General features: G+C 44.9%; 1 protein-coding gene across 1 annotated transcript in view; it reads right to left on the bottom strand.

Moving 5' to 3' along the window:
- Positions 1-17,764, bottom strand: part of SWP (RNA polymerase II transcription mediator) — a 69,697-nt gene that overhangs the window by 18,194 nt on the left and 33,739 nt on the right. The window contains exon 3 of the mRNA XM_087396290.1: positions 5,951-6,045. Coding sequence (XP_087252416.1) covers positions 5,951-6,045 — 95 coding nt within the window. The remainder of the gene's footprint in view (positions 1-5,950; positions 6,046-17,764) is intronic.

A 17,764-nucleotide genomic window follows, 5' to 3' on the forward strand; every position in this document is an offset into this window, starting at 1 on the left:
TAGGACCTTGACATTAATTCCCTCCCGATCATTTACATGAAGCGCAAACAAATATATTACAAAAAAATAGATCCTTATAAGGGAAATGTCGACTGATTCTTCCGAGGTCATGCTACCTCGGCTAGAGCGTAACATTCCTTCCCTCTTCAGACATCAACGTCCTCGATGATAAAATTTGGGAACACTCTCCGCAACTGATATACGGATTCCCAGGTAGCTTCGGATAGAGGCTGACCATGCCATGCAACCAACACCGTGGGTATCATCCGATTTTGTATTTGCATTGTTCCTCGGTCCATGATTCTTATTGGTTTGCACCTTGCAATATCCTCTATCTCTTGAAACAAAATCACACCTTCGATTAGTGAGTCACCTGTATGTAAAAATTTCTTTAAGCACGAAACATGAAAAACCAGGTGCACCTTACACCCCTGCGGCAATTCTAATTTATAGGCTACACTTAAGATCTATCTTGCTGAAAATCACGGCTAAATGTAATGCATCTAGCAAATCATCAATCCGGGCCATCGGATACCTGTGCTTAACAGTGATATTATTCAATGCTCTGTAATCTATACAGAGGCGAAACGTATCATCCTTTTTCTTTTTTAATATCACTAGCGAAGCAAAAGGTGAGAAACTTGGTTGAATCTGCCCCAACTTGAGGTATTCTTCCACTTGTCTACGCACCTCCGCCTCTTCAGTAAATATCATTCTATAGGGAGGTCTATTTACAGGTTCTGCCCCCGGGATCAGTTCTGTCTTATGCTGAACTTTCCGCTCTGGAGGTAACCCATAAGGTAGTTCATCCCTAAAACATTCAGAGAACTCCTCTGTTATAAGATTAGCCAGCTTGGCCATCTCACCACTTTGCGTAACATCAGTGCTAGCCGAAGAATCATCAACCGGCTCTACCGATGCTATGCAAAGGAATAAAAACTCTACTTGAGCTTTTCGGATTTCCATCACGGAAACCAACGGTCCCTGAGATATATCTTTCTCACCTCGCAAGACATAAAGCACATCATTCATCTTGAATTGATATACGTGCTTTTTCCAATCAATGGCTAGATTCTTTCTAGAATGTCACGCCATACCCAGGACTATATCTGCATGAACAAGCTTGGTCATTTCAAAATCAAGCTTCTCAGCATAGTCCTGAATACGAAGCTCCAACTGGGTAACCCTTTGGTCCCATACTTCAGTTGAACTTCCATCTGCCATCCTGACTGTATACGCATAGTCAGATGGACTTGTTTTTAATTTCAGCCTCTTCACGAGCTTGGAGTTAATCACATTGTGAGTTGACGCCGAGTCAAACAACACAATGACATCATGATTGGCCACTTGCCCTTTCATTTTAATTAACGCCGTATCATTAAAGGCTGTATACCCCCTTGCTGCGGGCTTAGATAGGATGTTATCAGGTGCACTCGTCACTAGCTTAGCAACAGACACACATAACAAACAAGGTACTAACCTTTGAGAAGATCTCGCTAGCTGAATCTACATCTCTTCCGCTCTGGGACTTCCCTCCATCTCCACGTCGCATTCTGAGATCACCATCTCAGCCATCCGACGATCTTTGTTACGTGGACAATCCTTCCACTAATGAGGCTGAAGGCAACCAAAACATAAGCCTTCTCTCCTCGCTTTTTCCCTTTGTTCTGGGTTTAAGGGAGACTTAGACCAAGCCCGAGCTGCCATTGGGGTTACTTTCCTTTTCACTCCAATGGTGGTACTTGATTTAGGAGTTTCAGCTGGTTTCGCCTGCTTGGCTTGACCACTCGGCTGAGAACCACTCCCTCTACTAATCCATTTCTTCTTAAACCTAGATTTCTTCGGATACTCATACTGGGTTCCGGTCTGTGCAAACCCACTTGGCTTGCTGCCCTTGGCATCTTCATAGTTCAGGGCTATAGCTATTGCATCATCTAACGTGTTCGCGCACTTAGCCCGAGCTTCCATGTTTATTCGATCATTCAATCCAAATATGAAATCTTTCACTTGGATTGATTGAGGCAAGGGTTCGTCAACCTTCATTACACTCTCTCAAAACTTATCAGTGTATTCTGCCACTGATAAATTTCTCTGACGAAGGTTCCTATATTGATCCCAAGCACGGAATGCTTCGTCAGGAGGTAAGAAGTGTTTCCTAAACTCTCTTTTAAACCCCTCCCACGTAGTGGATGCTATACCATCTTTTTGTTGTTTAATCCACCACCAATCCGCTGCCTCACTAAACATGTGGGTGGCCTCACAGATCTTCTTGATGTCATTTCTGATTTCACAAATGGCGAACCCCTCGTCCCATTTGTGTAACCAGGTCTCAATGACATCGGAGCTACGGTCGTTCATCCGACCAGAATACTTTTCCGGTCTGTAATTGGCAATATTTGGCACTTTAGCCTTCCTAGGCTCGACCGTATGGACACTAGACTCCGGTTCCATTGGAGCCTTTCCCTTCTCCTCTCGAGAAGGTCTGGCAGACATACTGTGTATCGCTCTCCTAAGTTTGGACTGCCCTGCATTGGTTTGTAATTGCTGCGCTAACAACTGTTGCAAGGCATCCTCCAGCAATGCAATCCTGCCAGATAAAGTATGAGCTATTGGGCGCGACACCTGCTGGGTCGGTCGAACTCCTAATTCACCAGGGTTCCTCCTGGAAGCCCCTTCTTCTGCTTCCATTTAGTTCAATGGGTGTTTTGCTTTGTTTTGTTTTGTTTTGATTTGTGGGTTTTTTTTTTTTTTAAACCACCACTAGAAAGCTGTATTTACAAGCTGACACAATTCAGTGTACTAACAGTCTGACACAATTCCCTATACTAGGGAATTCCTGCAATCCCACATGCACACTGACTAGGCATTTGACACAGGCATATATCCCAAATGGCGCTTTTCCCTATCCTAGGAAAGCTCCTGCAAACAAACTCAAACTGTAACACATAGGCATATGCACAAGCATAATCTGTCCCTGCTACAACCTCAAAGCCTCATGCAGGCTAATCACTCTCAAGATCCTATCTATGAAAGTAGAGCATCACCCGACTAAATCGAGAAGGAAAAAAAACAACACGAAACTAATGGAGGTCAAAGAGAGCTCCCTGGTCATCAACGATTTCACCACTTCTTAGTTCCATGCAGATCCCGCTAACAGTCCGCAGTCACAGCCTTGGATTTCCCTCAATACGGGTCTGTGTTTGCGTGGCCTCTTATCCTTGCCTATCGTCTGCTCCAGATCACCGCTTACATGCACCAATCCCGAATACACCTCTGCTATTTTGCGTCACCTTCGTCAAATCATCGAAGGCCTCTTCCTTTGTCTGTCGGGCTATTCATGTCAAATGGTCTCCCCGCTCACGAGCTGCTGCTGTCCGTCGTCACAAGTAATCAATGTCGAAGGGTCTCCCTGATTCTCGAGTTACTGTTACGCCCCCCCCCTCCGTTGTAGTTACGAGAGTGCCAACAGCCCCCCTTTTTGTCGTAGTTACGGGTTTCGTCAATTATCCTCCACACCGCAATTCCTGTTCTCTGCGACAAGCTTGCGTAGGCCAGCACTGATTGATGCGTAGGCCAGTTGTTCGTCGTCACAATGTAGCACCAACACAGTCAGCCCGTCGATTTGGCGCTCAGGTCCTTCGACGATCCAACTCTATCCATCACGTGAAGGTCACAAGTGGACGACTCACCACCAGGGCTGTCTAGGCTTGCACCTTGAGCTCACGCTGCCCTACTCATCCCGTTTGTCATCGTCGTGCAGTCCCCTCCAATTCGTAGCCTTGGGCTCTGATACCAAATGTAATAACTAGCTATCTAATTCCTACTGCAGATCACGGGAGCAGCACCATGTATAACCTCCTAGCCAACCTTGCTGAAGCTAACGAGCAGACAGAGAAATTCCAATCGCCAAAACCATACATGCAAATCCTTCTCTCTCTCTCTAGCCTCAACAAGCCCCATCTCCCTAGATAGATCTAGATGCCACATGTCATCCATATAGGGCCTTCCTAATGCAACATTTCACCCCTCTCTAGGGATGCATTAAATCCTCTGTCCCTAGGCACAATCTTTGCATTAGGCCCTTAGCCTTAGATCTACCTAGTCTGGTGCTATCAACCCTCACCTAGGACCTTGACATTAATTCCCTCCCGATCATTTACATGAAGCGCAAACAAATATATTACAAAAAAATAGATCCTTTAAGGGAAATGTCGACTGATTCTTCTGAGGTCATGCTACCTCGGCTAGAGCGTAACAGTTTCACTGAAAGAGCAATCAAACTTCACACAATCCACGATCAGACCCGCAAGAGAGAACTGCCTGGCTCCCACTCATGATACTGTCAACTCAGGCCCTGAACTCCTTATATAGGCTCAGGCCCAAAAGCAGCACTAAAAATAGCAAAAACCCTAATCTGTCAGTGCCGTTGCAACTTAGGTTGAGAATCACATGCATCTAGCCCTAGGCCTCCCCAGGCTTCCTAAGATAGTCTCGTGTGAGTGGCCCACATCAGATATGATCCATGCACATGAGAGTGGCACTCACACATCAAATCACTACTAGATCTCCAATACAACACACCAACACAACACGTCTCACATACTCTTTGGCTATGATATCTCCAACAAGTTCATTATCATGGCCAATAGATACCAGATCCCAAATTTTGGTGAGACAAGCAAGCTTGATGGGACCAACTACCCACTACGGAAAGTGCCACTTAGTGTTTAGGGAGTCATGGGGGATTGTGACTGCGATGAAGTTAATACCTCAAGACCGTAACTACTCCAGCCATATCATCCTCGATGGACAACACCAGCAGACCCTATCTTAGTGAGAGCATGGCATATCCGAGATGCAGAAGAAGCCTTGGCTATAATTGTGGGAACAACGGTGGATATGGCGCTTCCGGATATCTCAGGTGGAAAACACTTCTTTCAAGGCCTGGACGACATTGAGGGATATGTATGAGCTCGACAATGAGGCGATAATCTTGGACCTCGAGGTAGAGCTGTACGGCATGAGTATGGGCAAAGGGGAATCAGTACAGGGACACATCACCAAGATGAAGGTGGTGCGAGATCAACTAGCGCCAGTTGGTCAAAGGACGAGCTCGACCAAGATGGCAAGGCTTGTTGCTACGATGACTACAGGGAACAGGATGGCACAAGTGGCGCTCGAGGAGCTGGTTCCAATGTTGTTGCAACAAGAAGCTCGGGAAAAGACAACAGTACACATTAGGATGAAAAGGCCCTGATAGCTCAAGAATAGAGCAAAGGCAAGGGTAAGCCTGGCAAAGGCAAGCCCAAATCTAACGGCAAAGCGGACTCTTCAGATAAAGACAACAAGAAAAAGAGAAAGAAAGAGAGAAATTGCTTCTAGTGCGATGAACTCGGACATTTTGTGAAAGATTGCAAAAAGAAGAAGGTTGATCACAAGAAGAAGGGTGCCAGAGGTGTCAGCTCAAGTGACGGTAGAAGAACTTTTCTTGGTGGCCACTCTATGCGCACCTGAGATTAGATATGTGGACCCCGGAGGGCTGCGGCGTCGTACTCTATGGTCAGGGGAGGCACCCCTGAGACCGCACTAGCAGCCGCGGGGAGAAGCAAGAAGGGGAGGCGCATGAAGAGGCGGGGAGGAGGCGTGAAGGAAGCGGAGCTGGAGGGGAGGCGAAGGAGGAGGCAAAGGGGGAGGCGTGAAGGAGGCGGCGAAGAACTGGCAGCAGGGGGAGGAGGGAGCTAGCAGCTTAGCCTTGTCACAAGTGAATTTTGCTTGATTAATTCTAAAACACTAGTCTTTAAAATCTATTAAGTTATGTGTATGACTAGATTATGCCTGCCACCTCTTGGGTGGAAGGATGCTCTTCATAAGAGGATAGGTAACCTTGTCTAGAGTTGCAATCCATGAGTTAAAAAGTGACAAATACAATTCCATAAAATTAGTTTAGTACCTGATATTAATGCCAAGAGCTAGATAGCTTTGTCCATATGCTCGAACACAAAGTACTTCTTCTCCAACTTCACCCACATCAAGCATCTGGTTCTCCTAAATCAACCAAAAAGGACAACCTAATGAGGAGTCATATTATACTAAAAACAACTTTTGTTTAAAAACCAACACACACTTGGCAAATTGCAAAAGCGTACTACAAATATCTTAGAAGCATGTACAACAAGTGTTGTCCCATAACATTTATCAAGATGTCAAATTACGACTTACGTTCAATCAAGTGTAACACATCACCTCTTTGCTTAAAGAAAATAACAAGATGAGAACAAATGCAAGCATATTTACAGGAGTTGTATCGCATGAAATAGAAGAATTTAAGGATTTGTTAAACGAAACTATTTGTTAGACTGCCAAGTGGGACAAATAGAGTCAATGCTCCAACTCCCGTGTCTATAGGTCCCAATAAGTGCTCACATGTTATTAGGAAGCATAGGACCTTATAGTTCCAAACAATAGACCAAGTAAGCGCAAAGAGAGTTCGTCAACCCAACCCCTGGATGTGGACCAGTAGGGTTGAAAGGACATGGCTAGGGTCAGCAAAACTAATATACTCCCAATAGACCCAATTGATGACTTAGAGCAGCCAACAGCTTCCCCTGACTCTAAATAACAAGAGCTCAAACCGTTGTCCTCCACCTCCACTCGAGTCTTAACATTTTGATTTGACACAAGTTGTGGCATGATCTCTAGTAGTTTTTATTGTTTAGTTTATATAATAGGAGATTAATATGGGTATTAAATTTTAACTTTTCTAATTCTGATAATTAATCTCTCTTTCTCCCCCTCTCACACTCATGGACGACGCATGCACGCACGCACGCACAAATTTATCAACGTCTGCAAAAGGTCAAAAAAGTCTCTGAGACCAAAGAAAACTAAATCCAATCATGGAGATACACCCATGGTTGCAAGAAACGACAAACGTCGTTTTGTGCAATAGAAATGGAAACGGCAACAGGGGCCTTTTTCAAAACGGTGAGACGCCATTTCAAAAACCTTGCTTTTGTAAAAAACCCTGAGCACGGTTTTAGCCACGTCCCATTTCATTTCGCCGCCTACATCGTCTGCTCCAGCCTCTCCACTCTCCTACTCCTACTCCTCCTTCTCCTACTCCTCTCATACTTCTCTCCTACTCCTCCCTACTTCTCCTCCTCCTCCTACAGCCTACTTCAGCCTCTCTATCCTCCTACTACTCCTCACTCTTGCTCTCCCTCCTGTTTTTTTTTAAAACATCATTCATGATCATGGATGCGACTACGGGTGTGCTTTTAGTCATGACAAGAGAAATCACTAATTTGTGATTAGTAGACATTAAAACGTTAATATATTATACACCAATTCAATGGTGTAACATGTATTACTTGCATTTATGATGGACCGACCGAATTGTTATGGCGACAGATTATCAAAGTAGATAGAAATAGTAGTCGAGCTGGAGCCACTGCTTCATACGGCATTAAATTTGGACATGTAACACTTATTTTATTAATAAAGATGTGCACCCACGTGTCTAGGTCCTAGGGGCAATAGAAAGGGAAGGGTGCATTGAATTGTAGATGCATGGGTCATAGGCTAATGGTAGGCCTAAATAGGAAGATGGAACTTGAGTCATCTCAAGGGACATTAATGAAGGGGTATCACTCTTCATTGAGCATCTCACGTAGCAGTCTCTATTCAACTTGCATTCATCCGCCATCTCTCTCCCACCTTGCATGTAGGTTGAAAAGAGGAACAAGTAGTCTGACGAGGGTGCTCTTCCCCCATTAGAGGGCCAATTAGCATTCAAATTATGCATGCATTGCACACATTTGCCTTCTTGAGAAAACCAGTCCTTCACATTTAGGGACAAGGAGCGGCACGATCCAACATCGGGACGCGAGGAGCGAGTGTTAGGGGAAGAGGGCAGCAAGCTGGACAGCATACCAGCACGTGCAGGCTATCTGGATGGCAACAATCTGCAAGCACCGTATGGAACATACGAGCGAACAGCGCACATGAGCAGAGGGTCGCACGAGCAGGCAGCGTACGGGTAGGCCGAAAGACGTACGAAGGAGTGCCGCACATGCAAAAGAGGGAAGGCAACCAAGCAAGTCCTTTTAATGTTGCATTTTTGAACAAAAGAAAATTGCCTACAAACAACGAATTTTGGAGGGTCTGAGTTATGCTCTTTGGAGGGTGCCCTCATGGGAGGGACCCCCCACCCCCGGGTGTGAATATACCCTTAAACCGCGAGGAAAAGAAAGCCACCCGTTCTCTCTAATGGGAAGTCGGATTGGAACAAGATTTTACGGGGGGTGATTCACCCACCAAGTACCCCCTATGACGGTGTTTAGAGCTCCAATCCACTCAAAACAAGTAGCCCAAACGGAGCGTACCAATTTACAGCATAAAAACAAGGAAGAAATCCCAAAAGAAAAAGAAGAAGAGGTCATTTCAAGTGGTTGTTCGACACAAGCAAAGCAGGAGTCGGATAAGTATCACCAACTCTATAACACTTGACTTTTGCTGTAAAATAAACCCCTTTTCTAAAATTACAGCAAGTCATTTTCTCTCCTGTATTACTAAAAGGAAAGAATGGAAGGGAAAGGACGATTTAATAATGAACTTGTAATTGAGCCGACTGGCTGGTCTGTAGCAGCCCTAAAAAACCGACCAGTTGGTTGGCTGGTTGGCTGCCTATCCAGCCCTATTTAGGGCCCTTTGCTGGCACTTTGTTCCACGCAGCGCCCCCCACCTGCCAGCCCTGCTTGCAGGCCATAGACCTGCCCAATACCTGCTGCAACAGTGTGACTCCATGCTGCTACTGTTCCGCCTCTGTTCAGCCCTTGTCCGGACCCAGGCACACCCTGCACACCTTCCGTACACTGCCTTGCAGCAGCAGGTACTGATCTGTACAGTGGCTGTCCCCTTTCTCTGGGCATACCTTGCCCTAGGTCTCCCTCCCCCATGCTCTCCTCATTTGGGGGCTTACAGATGGGGAGGTAACCTTTCCAACACCCCCTCTCACCGACACATCTCGGCCCAATGCCAATACGTCGATGACGATGCTCCAGTAACTCCCTGGTCGTAGTCCTCTGGAACATTTCGGTGTCAAAGTATTTTCCTGGCTTTTCATCCAGTGACTGCTGCTCCACCAGGTCTAGTTCTAGTTCCGCTTCTGCACACCATCTTGGTACACAGGTCCATCTTTGGTAGCACCTCCTGGCACCACCTCCTTCACTCACGTTCCCGCCTTTGAACTCGAGCAATCCAGCCGTCGCGATCTTCCAGTTGTCCCCCTCATAATGAGTGAACAACCTGGAGTCTTCTAGGCACCATGCTTTGAGGGTCTGTTTCAACCTGTCCTTCCTTTGGCAAGGTCTGCAACAAAAGTACATCTCCAGATAACCCGGACTGCAAACTTTAAACACACCTGGCTGAACCTGAGTCACCCTCCTTCTCGCAAGGGCACAATCCTCCAGTCCTGGAAGTCGATTCCCAAGAGCTTCTGAATCAGGGTCGTCCTTCAACAAGGTCCCTGCCTTCAAGCTCCCACACCTGTGAGCCTCCTACTTGGGCTCTGATACCATGTTAGAAAATTACCCAACAGAGGTACGCACAACGGAAGACTGATAGTAATGCCCAGGAGCTCACACAGTGTGCGTGTGGGGTGTGGAATCACAAACTTCTTAACTTATGTGCATAATATACATGTGCAGACTCATCAATAGACAATGAACCAGCCAGATAGAGAAACCACCAAAATAATATATTTCCGTCCAAAACTATGGACACAATACAAAAGAGAGAGATCCAGATTCCCACCAATGGTGTGGTCCTCTGATCTAACCACATGGTCCTTCTCCGATCTGCTGGCTATCTCTAGACTCGAGCTTGCGTGCTCCACCTCGAGATTCTGTAGACTATCCGTTCAGAACCCTTCCACCTTGCTGTCTTTGCACCAGCCTAGGTAGGCAGCTCTCCCAGCTCTTAGTCTGTAGCTCCTTGTGCTCCCTTCACCTCCTGAACATAGGCCCAAAGGAAGCTCCTTTGCTGCTCCTATCTGCTGGCTGTTTGCTGCTGCAAGTGATAATGAAATGAGGCAAGTGCCTCTCCTTTTATAGGGCTCAAGGCCCCCTTGAACCAACCGACCAGCCAGCCCTAACCAACCAACCAGTTGGTTGGCTGGTTGGCTGCCTATCCAGCCCTATTTAGGGCCCTTTGCTGGCCCTTTGTTCCATGCAGGGCCCAGCCCCTTTGGACTGCCTACCCCGCCACCTGCCAGCCCTGCTTGCAGGCCATAGACCTGCCCAATACCTGCTGCAACAGTCGGACTCTATACTGCTACTGTTCCGCCTCTATTCAGCCCTTGTCCGGACCCTGGCACACCCTGCACACCTTCCGTACACTGCCCTGCAGCAGCCCGTACTGATCCGTACAGTGGTTGTCCCCTTTCTCTGGGCATACCTTGCCCTAGGTCTCCCTCCCCCATGCTCTCCTCATTTGGGGGCTTACAGATGGGGAGGTGACCTTTCCAACAAAGGCATCCATGGCATAAATGTCATACTCTATCAGCCAAAATTGCCAAGACCAACTCTGTAAAAGGAAAAGGCAAAGCATCCAACCAAGATGGTGGGGCTTCTACCTCCTCATCCCAGGAATCTATGGTGAACATAGAACCAAGAGTCAATGCTATCCATTCAGCCAACAATAATATATGAATTTGTGAATTGGATAGAGAGTAGATATATATTCATTATGGATAATGGATAGAGAATAAAGTATCTCCTCCTCCGTCTTATAGGATCAATAGGACTGAAATAGAGGAGTTGGAAAAAGAGAATGATGATCTATAGTTTCTATACACTAAGCAGTTCTCCATCACAAAATCATCTATGGCCAAGGTCCCACCTAGTTCAATAACACATTTGGGTGAGAGAATCTTTTTAATACTGACCAGTTTGTTGAGAATATGTTTCAGCTTATTGTGCAGGTCATTATGAAGAGATTTCAGCAACTTGGTATTCAGAAGAGGATTCTGAGCATGAAGAGATATTGAAGAGGCACTGCAATGGTACTTCTGCATTTTGAATACTCAACATCAAGAGGAACCAAAACTTGAAGATGAGATTTAAGTTCGGATTCAAAAGAGATCATATACTATCAAGAGGAGACTACTTGCAGAATATGAAGAGGCGATGCAAATGCAGAAGTAAAAGAGAAAAGCATACGTAAGAGAAAGAGACAAGAGAGGATCCAAAAAAGGACATTTGCCAATTCAAGCAAGAGAGAGTGTCATGACAAGAGAAATCACTAATTTGTGATTAGTAGACATTAAAAATTTATTATATATTATACACCAATTTAATGGTGTAGCATGTATTATTTGCATTTATGATGGACACCGACTGAATTGTTATGGCGGTGGATCATATGAGTAGATAAGAATAGTAGTCGAGAGCTGGAGCCATTGCTTCATACGGCATTAAATTTGGACATGTAACACTTACTTTATTAATAAAGATGTGCACCCACGTGTCTAGATCCTAGGGGCAATAGGAAGGAAAGGGTGCATTGAATGGTAGATGCATGGGTCATAGGCTAATGGTAGTTCTAAATGGGAAGATGGAACTTTGAGTGATCTCAAGAGACATTAATGGGGGTATCACCCTTCATTGTGAATCTTACGTACCATTCTCTATTCACCTTGCATTCATCCGCCATCTCTCACCCACCTTGCATGGTTGAAAAGAGAAACAAGTTCTAAATGGGAAGATGGAACTTTGAGTGATCTCAAGAGACATTAATGGGGGTATCACCCTTCATTGTGAATCTTACGTACCATTCTCTATTCACCTTGCATTCATCCGCCATCTCTCACCCACCTTGCATGGTTGAAAAGAGAAACAAATACTCTGACGAGGGCGCTCTTCCCCCATTGGAGGGCTAATTGGCATCAAATTCTGCATGCATTGCAAACATATGCATTCTTGAGAAGTCTGATTCTTCACATTTTTATTTTTCTGACATTAATATGTGAAATGTCACATGGTTCATAAATCTCGATTCTCAAATTTGGATAATACTAGATACTACAGATGCTTTTTACTTATGCAATTGCAAATTCTAATCTGTTTCAAATTGTTGTAACTTCTTGTTGATTCTTGAATCATCATTCATAAATGATAGATCATAGAATCGTAGATGTTGAAGCATCATGCATGCTACATAAGTCATGACTTAATGGCAAATGCTAAGCAGCATAATTTGTCACTTTAAGCACTATATTGATAATTATATTGTGTATAAAAATACACATAATTGTACCATATTGCTATTTCTTCTTCTGTCGTTTTGTTTCGATGTGCAACCCCCCCATGGGGGGAACAAGTATGTCTAGCACACTTTCAAGAAACTATTGGAGATGAAATGAAAAAGAGCTAGAAACAGATGAGCAAGAACTAGAGGGGGCTCTAAAGGCTCCGGTCATGTCCTATCCTATCTTGCGTGTGTACTATGTGGGGCATCATGGATAAGACATCGAGTCTAGATATCTTATATGTATGATGGTAAACTGTAGACTATAGTGTGCATAAAACTATAATATACATATATAATCTATAGAATATAATTCGGAATTGTTATATCTAGAATTGATAGACATTATCTATTTTACACAATCTAGGCCGGATGTGTCACTCCAATATAAGCATCACTCAAAATGGACATTTAGTACGTCACCCTCCAGAGTTGTCTTGCAGAATTTTGCCATGATTCCACTAATCCTATTTCTGTTGGATGTCACCTTTAAAGGCTCTTTATAGATATAAGGTGAAGCTGCCATCTACTATCATTGACAAATGGGTTGGAAAGGATGGTTGCTATTTTACAGTTGGGCAAGGGCAAGGGCAAGGGCAAGATGGCTAAGCCCCAAGCTAGAATGAAATTGTATGCTAATTAAAAAAGAAGAGATGTGCACTTTAAGGTGAATGGTGGTACCTCAAGTTAGATCCCATGGTCACCTGTAGCCGCTCAAATCTCTTCCACACCGCAATCGGTATATCACATCCCAAGAAGGGTGTTGCATACATGGCAGTCGGTCGCACTAGCATATCGAAAAGCCAACACTTCGTCGGTGGATCCCGAAGGTGTGCCTGGAAACACTATCTCTCCAATCGGGCTAGAGCACCTCGTCCCCGTGTGAGTCGTGCCTGGGCTGCATGTCTCATAATGAAAAGGGATCCTGTGTGAAGACTGCTCCCAAATACGTGTAGGACTGCACTATCTCGACTTGCTCGGCTCGATAAGTGAAACTGCATCATCAAATTGCTGCATGTGAGGTATTGAAGACCATAACCTTGGTCTTCCCAAGGTTGATTGTCCGATCTCTTTCTCTACAGAACACCTCTAGGGCCTCCAAGCAGTCCTTCCACTGAGGATGAGATAAGGACTATGTCATCAGCGTATAGCAATATCTGTATCATGAGATCGGCAAGTAGTGATCCTTCGCCTCCTAGGCAGTCTATGAAAGAGGTGATCTCATCAATGTACAGTCCCCAAAGAGAGTCGGTGAGAGGGGAAAACCCTGCTTCACTTCGATCGTACTCTCGACTCAGTCCGATAGGCCACCTGGGGCACGAACTCTGCCTCTAACTGACTCATATAGGCTCATCATCCCCCAAATCAATGTCTCAAGAATCTACAGCTCCTGTAACTTCCTGATCATGCAGGATCGTGGGATAGTGTCAAAGGCCTTCCGAAAGTCTACAAAGCATGTGTAGACTTTCTGGTGTCTAGACCTCGCCTCCTCAAGGATAGTCCTTAGAGTGAAAATGTGGTCTGGTGTAGAGTGTTGTCTCCGGAATCATGCATGTCCTAGTGCCTGCTGCCCACGAGCCTCTATATGACTGCTGAGTTCCCTCTCTAGAACTGATCCATAAATCTTGGCCAGAGTTTGGCCAATCATAAGGGTCTGATAGTTCCCCGTCTCCATAGGGTTCCCGGCTTTGTGTATCGGCACAATAGTGGTGGTACTCCAAGAAGGTGGAAAACCGCAACACAGCCGGGTTGAACATCTGTGCTAGGATCGGGGCTAGAGCCTCCTGTCCATGTGCAAAGTGCTCCGTCTAAAGCCCCTCGTGGTCTTGCGCTATCCGGTTGTGTAGACGGCGAAGTGCAGCCCATACATTCTGTGTGGCGAAAAGATGACAAGTGGTGGGCCTAGGCATGAAGGACATACCTCGTGGTGTCTCCATCTAAGCATCATAGAGGGAGCATGCATACGTGTGCCACACATCTGGGTCAGAGATGGAGATAGGTGGCTTCCCCTCTGATAGAAATCCCCATCTAGTGGTCGGGTCTCCTCCTTGGAACAATCTGACAATCTCATCCATCCTGTGTGTGAGGAGATCCCGTCTCTTACGACGCATCAGTCGGCGATAGATCCTCTATGCCTCAGGTGGCATCAAGTGACTCAAAGCCTGCTACTATGTGAGGTGGGCTCTCGCCTCCCTTCACTCGTCGTCGAACCAAGGATTCTGAGGCATCTTCCCATCCCTGGCCTGCCCGGATCGGGTCGTGGGAAAAGATCTGATAGCAGCATCCTGTACCACTGAGATAAGGGTGTCGAAGGCACTGGTGAGGTCTATATCATCTCAAAGTAGAGCCGGGAGCTCCCTAGTTAGATGGCTCATGTATACTAGGTCAAGAGCACAGTCAAAGTGGATTTGAGTGCATGGGGGAAGCTCTCCCTGGAGGCAATCAAAAGAGCGAGCGAGAAAAAGCAAGCGAGCCCAAAAAAGCGAGCGATAATTAGTGGAAGTGGTTGGAAAATCAAGCAAGCAAAGAAAGAATCTAAGTTTTTTATAAAATAATTGCTTAAAGTATAAAGTATTCAAAAGGGTGGTTATGTGTCACAAATTTCATATTCTGATGCACACAATTTTTTTAGATGGTGTAAAAAGGCATATTATTCATCTAAATCATGCCTTGTCATTTGATTATGTAACATTATGCCATTTATATTTGACAATCAAAGGATGCAAGGATGTTAAAAGCTCATCTTTTAGGCCAAAACAATCAAATGTTGACATCTTGCAAAAATAGAGGGATGTGAAAATGTCCTCTTTTGGGCCAAAACGGGGAGCGTGTTAACATCCCTGTATCTTTTGATTTACAAGTCCAAACGGGGTCATGTTACATATCAAATCAAATCGCAAGGCGTATTTTAGATTATTATCATGTCTTTGTGCACCACCTAGTAAAATTTAATGCACCAAAATATGAATTTGTGGTCAATTTGTTGCATTGGTAAGATTAGTGGGAGGTAAGAATAAATCAGGAAAGGATATTTTTGCAGTAATAAAGAAACATGGGTTTTGTTCCAAGAGTGAACAGAGTTAACAAGGTGAATGATATCACTCTTTATCATTCAAAAGGCCTGCCCTACAAGACAAGGAGAACTCAATGCCTAAGACAACATATGTTCAGGACTTTCAGGTTGAGGAGGGACCCGAGGAAGTCGGGAAGCAGGAGGATCCATCAAAGAAATTAAGGAGGGAATTATTGGAGAGGAAACAAAATTGGAGGGAGGAGATGCTCAGGAAAAAGTCGTAGGGGATGAGACCGTTTGCAAAACTTTAGTTCGCTGTCATGTGTTGCTTCCATAGCCAACCTTCATCGTTCTACATTGCTCCCCCCTCCATGACCACCCTCTTTCTTCTCCTTTCTCCCATACCTTCCCTCCCTTCTCCCATCGAAATCGCTCTCCTCCCGTAGCAAGAAAGCGAGGTGGGAAGGAAAGGATAGCGCGAAGTGGAAATGCATCAAGCAGGGGTGAAAACGATTTACTGAAGAATTAGTCTCTCATATTTGGGCTTTCTGCTCTCCAATCTGTGAAATTTTTTCGATCTTCCACTTGCATTCCGCGAACCTTGCTGATCCTCACTTAGGCTCCCAGCAACCTCACCCAAACAATTATAGAACAATCTCCCCTTTAAGATTTTGGAAGCCTTTTTCCTTTAATGGCACACTGCCAAGCCAAACTACCACCGCCAACACCTCATTAAACAATCCATCTCAGTTTCAAATCATTAATTGCTTCTGTAAGTCAGAATACTCCAACGTCGGACAAAATGGACTACATTAGCTGGTCAAAAGGGAAGAAAGTGCCAAGTTATGCTACATGTTGCTCGCAAAAATGCCTCTCAAGCTTGTAGATTGCGAAATCACGGATTTTTGCATCACATTTAGAAAAAACGCTCATGTAGACATACTCGAGATACTGGCGAGCATAGCAGCCTAGCATATCTGGAGAGCCAAATGCACAGATGTCATGACAAGAGAAATGATTATTTAGTTAATTAATAGTCATTAGAACTTTATTATTGTTAGGCGCCAATTTGATGGTGCGGTTATATGTTTGTATTTATGATCGATCAAGCGGTGTAAATAGTACCGCCAAAACTATGTAACATTGGCCAATGATTAGTAATAAAGATGTGCACACACGTGCTAGGTCCTAGGGGCAATAGGAAAGGGAAAGGGTGCATTAGAGTGCATTGAATGGTAGGTGCATGGGTCATAGGCTAAGGGTAGGTGTAAATGGGAAGATTAACTTGAGTGATCTCAAGGGACATTAATGAAAGGGTATCACCCTTTCATTGTGAATCTCACGTAGCATTCTTTCTACCACATTGCATTCATTCGTCATCTCTCTCCCACCTTGCATGTAGGTCGAAAAAGAAACAAGTACTCTCACGAGGGCGCTCTTCCCCATTGGAGGGCCAATCGGCATTCAAATTCTGCATGCATTGCACACATTTGCATTTTCGAAAAGCGTGGATCTTCACATTTGGTATCAGAGCAGCGACGATCCACGAGCGGGACGAGAAGAGGGCGACAGTTGCGAACGACGGAAGTCGCAAGAGAGGTTGGCGGAAAAGGATCACGACTGACCGATGTCGAGGTTCTGAGACAAGGGATTTTTCTGAAAAATTTTGGCCTTCAACGGCGAACGGCGAACGGGGTGTCCTCTCCCCCCCCCCATGTGAATGTACCCTTAAACCGTGAGAAAAAGGGATTCCCGTTCTACCCAACCGGAAGTCGGATCGGAATAAGATTTTAAGGGAGTGATCCACCCATCAAGTAACCCCTATAACGGTATCTAGAGCTCCAATCCGCTCAAAACAAGTAGCCCAAACGGAGCGTACCAGTTTACAGCAGAAATACAAGAAGAAAAGCTTCAAAGAGAAGGGAAAGGAGGTCATTTTAAGTGTCTTCTCAACACAAACGAAGCGGGAGTCGGATAAGTACCACCACCTCTACAACACTTGAAGTTTGCTGTAAAATAAACCTTCTTTTTTGAAATTACAGCAAGACATTTTCTCTCTTGTATTAATAAAAGGAAAGAATGGAAGGGGAAGGGACATATAACAATGAACTTATTCCTTTTCCTCCATTACCCCAAGGAGAGAGAGAAAGAACACCTTCACCCCCTCTTGAAGAGGATGGATTAGGTGAGAGTTATACACATCTTGAGTATGATAACCCACAAATAGATTTACAGCAGTCTCTCCTTCAAGAACCTACTGATAGGGAGTTCTCCTTTCGTAATGAAAGAAGAAATGAGACCAGCCAAGAACAAGGTGATGAGTTCACGCCTTTAACTCAAAACCCAATACACATGGATTCTAATCCAAGTGCAAGAGGAAGAGAGGAGACTCCTGTTGATAAGCTGGTTTTCCAGCTTAGCAATATGATTGAGCAGTCCATTATG

The sequence above is a fragment of the Dipteris shenzhenensis genome, chromosome 25, assembly GCF_047967505.1.
Source record: "Dipteris shenzhenensis isolate YYH24624 ecotype China chromosome 25, Dip_SZ_1.0, whole genome shotgun sequence".
Taxonomy (NCBI): Eukaryota; Viridiplantae; Streptophyta; class Polypodiopsida; order Gleicheniales; family Dipteridaceae; genus Dipteris; species Dipteris shenzhenensis.